This window comes from Salvia miltiorrhiza, chromosome 1, assembly GCF_028751815.1.
Source record: "Salvia miltiorrhiza cultivar Shanhuang (shh) chromosome 1, IMPLAD_Smil_shh, whole genome shotgun sequence".
Taxonomy (NCBI): Eukaryota; Viridiplantae; Streptophyta; class Magnoliopsida; order Lamiales; family Lamiaceae; genus Salvia; species Salvia miltiorrhiza.
In genome coordinates, this window is record NC_080387.1 from 33,642,576 (window position 1) to 33,645,623 (window position 3,048).

A 3,048-nucleotide genomic window follows, 5' to 3' on the forward strand; every position below is an offset into this window, starting at 1 on the left:
TTGATAAAATTGTGCATGGTTTGTAGATTGAAGAATATTCTCAATATATATAGTTCATTATAAACGGTATAAAATTCTTGGAATAGATTTTTGGGATTAATTTTGGATGGGTATTTGCAGAAAAGAGGAAGAGGAGTTGAAGACACAACTTAAAGAACGGTAGAATCTCAAAATATATTACCCGCGATCTATTTATGTAATCTTTTTAGATATTTAATTTTATTTATTTTAGAAGAATATAAATAACTATGATATTTGAACCATAAAAAGACATAATTTAATTAAGTGAATACAATATTCTTGGGCCCAATTAAAAACATATGAACATACAATTATATATATATTTTTGGATTATGCCTAAAAAATAACATATGGAGTATATTAATTAAAGGGATATAATTTGTTTGGGCCCTCAAAAATGATGTGCCGTGAACGGTCGCCTATGTTGGCTCATAGCCAGAGTCGGCCTTGTTTGAATTGACAATTAAAATAATTTTAATCCGGATAAAACTCGCCCATTGACATTCTTACCTTTATGAGTAACTATAGGCGGTAAATTTAGAGTGCAAGTAATAATCATAAAAATTAAATAAAATCGATGTTGCCTTTTGACGTTAAACATTCTCTATCATAAATCAGGCATTTTGTCCATCCTATTCCTAAGTAAGTGGGGTATAATATTAAAGTTGACCAGTTCATTATATTATGAGAAACCATTTTCTCCCAAAATAAAATAATATGATTGGACAAAAGTATGTGTATTTTCTCTGCGACACCGCGTGCAAGGATTCACTATCTCCATATTTTCCAATTTAACACGGAATTAATCCCACCTATTTAATAACTCATGAGTGATCACCACAACCTCCACATTAATTGTCTACTACACCCAAAAAGCATACACTACCCAAAAAAGAAAAAATGGAAGAAATGACAACTGGATTTCGTTTTTTCCCAACGGAAGAAGAACTCATCTCATTCTATCTTCACAACAAACTGGAGGTGGAAGAAGATAAAAGTAGCAACAATATTCATCGTGTGATACCAATCCTCGACATCTACGAGCTGGATCCGTGGCAACTCCCAAGTAAGTAGGTAGCTAGGTTGTGATTAATCATGAAATAATAATTAATTGATGAGTGTCTTGTTTTGTCATAGCGCATTGCGGGGAGCTGTGCGACGGGGACACGGAGCAGTGGTTCTTCTTCATGCCGCGGCAGGAGAGGGAGGTGCACGGGGGGCGGCCGAGGCGCACGACGGCGTCGGGCTACTGGAAGGCGACGGGGTCGCCCAGCCACGTGTACTCGTCGGAGAACAAGGTGATCGGCGTGAAGAAGAGCATGGTGTTCTACAAGGGGAGGGCGCCCACGGGGAGGAAGACTGTGTGGAAAATGAATGAATATAGGGCTATTCAACAAGATCGAACCACTTCCATGCCCATCGTACGTACACCTTCATTTTCTTCTTTATATAAATTTACAACACAACTTTTGATCATCATATATTCTTCTTCTTTTTTCTGCAGTTGCGCCATGAAATGTGTTTGTGTCGGGTTTATGTGGTGTCAGGGAGCTCGAGGGCGTTCGACCGCCGCCCTACTAGTGCGCCGGAGGCCTCACCTGCCGGAGATGTCAACTGATTTTTCATTTTCTGCTCGACAGAATTTGAGGGAAATGCGGGTTGGCTTAAAGCAATAGGAATTAATTTGCCTTGTCTCACACTCAAATTCTTGTATATTGGAGAGAAAAGGAGTGAGAATGAGCTACTCCACAAAATTTCACACCCTGTTCGAAGAAAACTTTTCATTATAAATATGTGAAAATGGTGGAAAATTGGTGAAAAAATATATATTTTTCTCTTCTTTTCCATCATAGTAAACGCATCCTGAGTATAAAATAATTGTGTTTGTAGTGATGATATAATTTGTAAGGCAGGTTATAAGTTGATGGCATTAACTGTTTTTATGAATTTATATTAAAGTAGCATTTATATTTGTGCAATGCATGAAGAATATTTTTATACTATTTTTATATAAAAAAACAAAAAATAACTCAATTATCATATAAAAAATATAATTTTATTACAAATATTTAAATAAAATCTCATAATCACTTATCAATTTAAATATTATATAAATATATATATATATATATATATATATATATATATTGAGTAAAATTAGTTAGTGTGTCTTATTTATTAGAACAATAGTATTTAAATCTAAAAGCGTATAATTAAAACATTTAAATTTGTATATATTACAATATACATGTAATTCAAGTTATTTTTATTTTCAATCGAGCAAAATAGTTTATTTCGACTACAAAAATAAATGAAAATTTAGTTTGAAACTTCTGATCAATAACATTTTTATTTCAAAATTATTTTTAGCATAATACATATAAAATTACCACTCTTATCATGATAATTAATTTTATATGCATATTAGTATTTTATCATTAGTCAAATTATACGATTTTTTAAAAGAAAAGACTAACACATAAAGGAAATAAATAAAGGATAATATTGAGGGGGAAAGATGAGCATTTTAGAGTGGAAAGAAAAAATAACTAAATTGCCGTAGAAATAAGCGAAAAAATAGACTGCAATGGGAAAAAAAATTAATAGTTAAATAATATAATTAATTGTTGAAATGAACTCCTAAGAAAATTGATATTATTTGTAATAATAAAATTGTTGCTAAATTTAATTTAAATTAATTTGATCAAATTAAAGTTATCTTTTTAATATTATAGACCAATCAAGGAAAAGGAAAAGGTACCCCTCAAAAAAAGGAAAAGGTGGCGTATAAATTGAAATGTGCCTCTATTAATTAAGGCCGACGATATGTAAGATAAACAGTTGTTCGTTAATATGCGATTATTTTACCTTTTTTCTTTCAAAATAGTATTATTTTTTTTACTTTTCTTTTCCATTTTTTTTTCCTAACCGGTAGATCTCAATTATATGTAAACTCCACCTGTACAAGGCATGAATTTATAGCACAATAAATTTGTAAATATCCACGAATATGTATGTGTTTGTCCA

General features: G+C 31.6%; 1 protein-coding gene across 1 annotated transcript; it reads left to right on the forward strand.

The window, feature by feature from the left end:
- The first annotated feature begins 852 nt into the window (after nucleotides 1–852).
- On the forward strand, nucleotides 853–2,000 carry LOC131021391 (NAC domain-containing protein 90-like). Its single transcript, XM_057950570.1, has 3 exons — nucleotides 853–1,087; nucleotides 1,159–1,442; nucleotides 1,526–2,000. Exons 1-3 carry the CDS (start codon nucleotides 922–924, stop codon nucleotides 1,637–1,639), a joined length of 564 nt encoding a protein of 187 aa, XP_057806553.1. The 5' UTR covers nucleotides 853–921; the 3' UTR covers nucleotides 1,640–2,000.
- The last annotated feature ends 1,048 nt before the right edge of the window (nucleotides 2,001–3,048 follow it).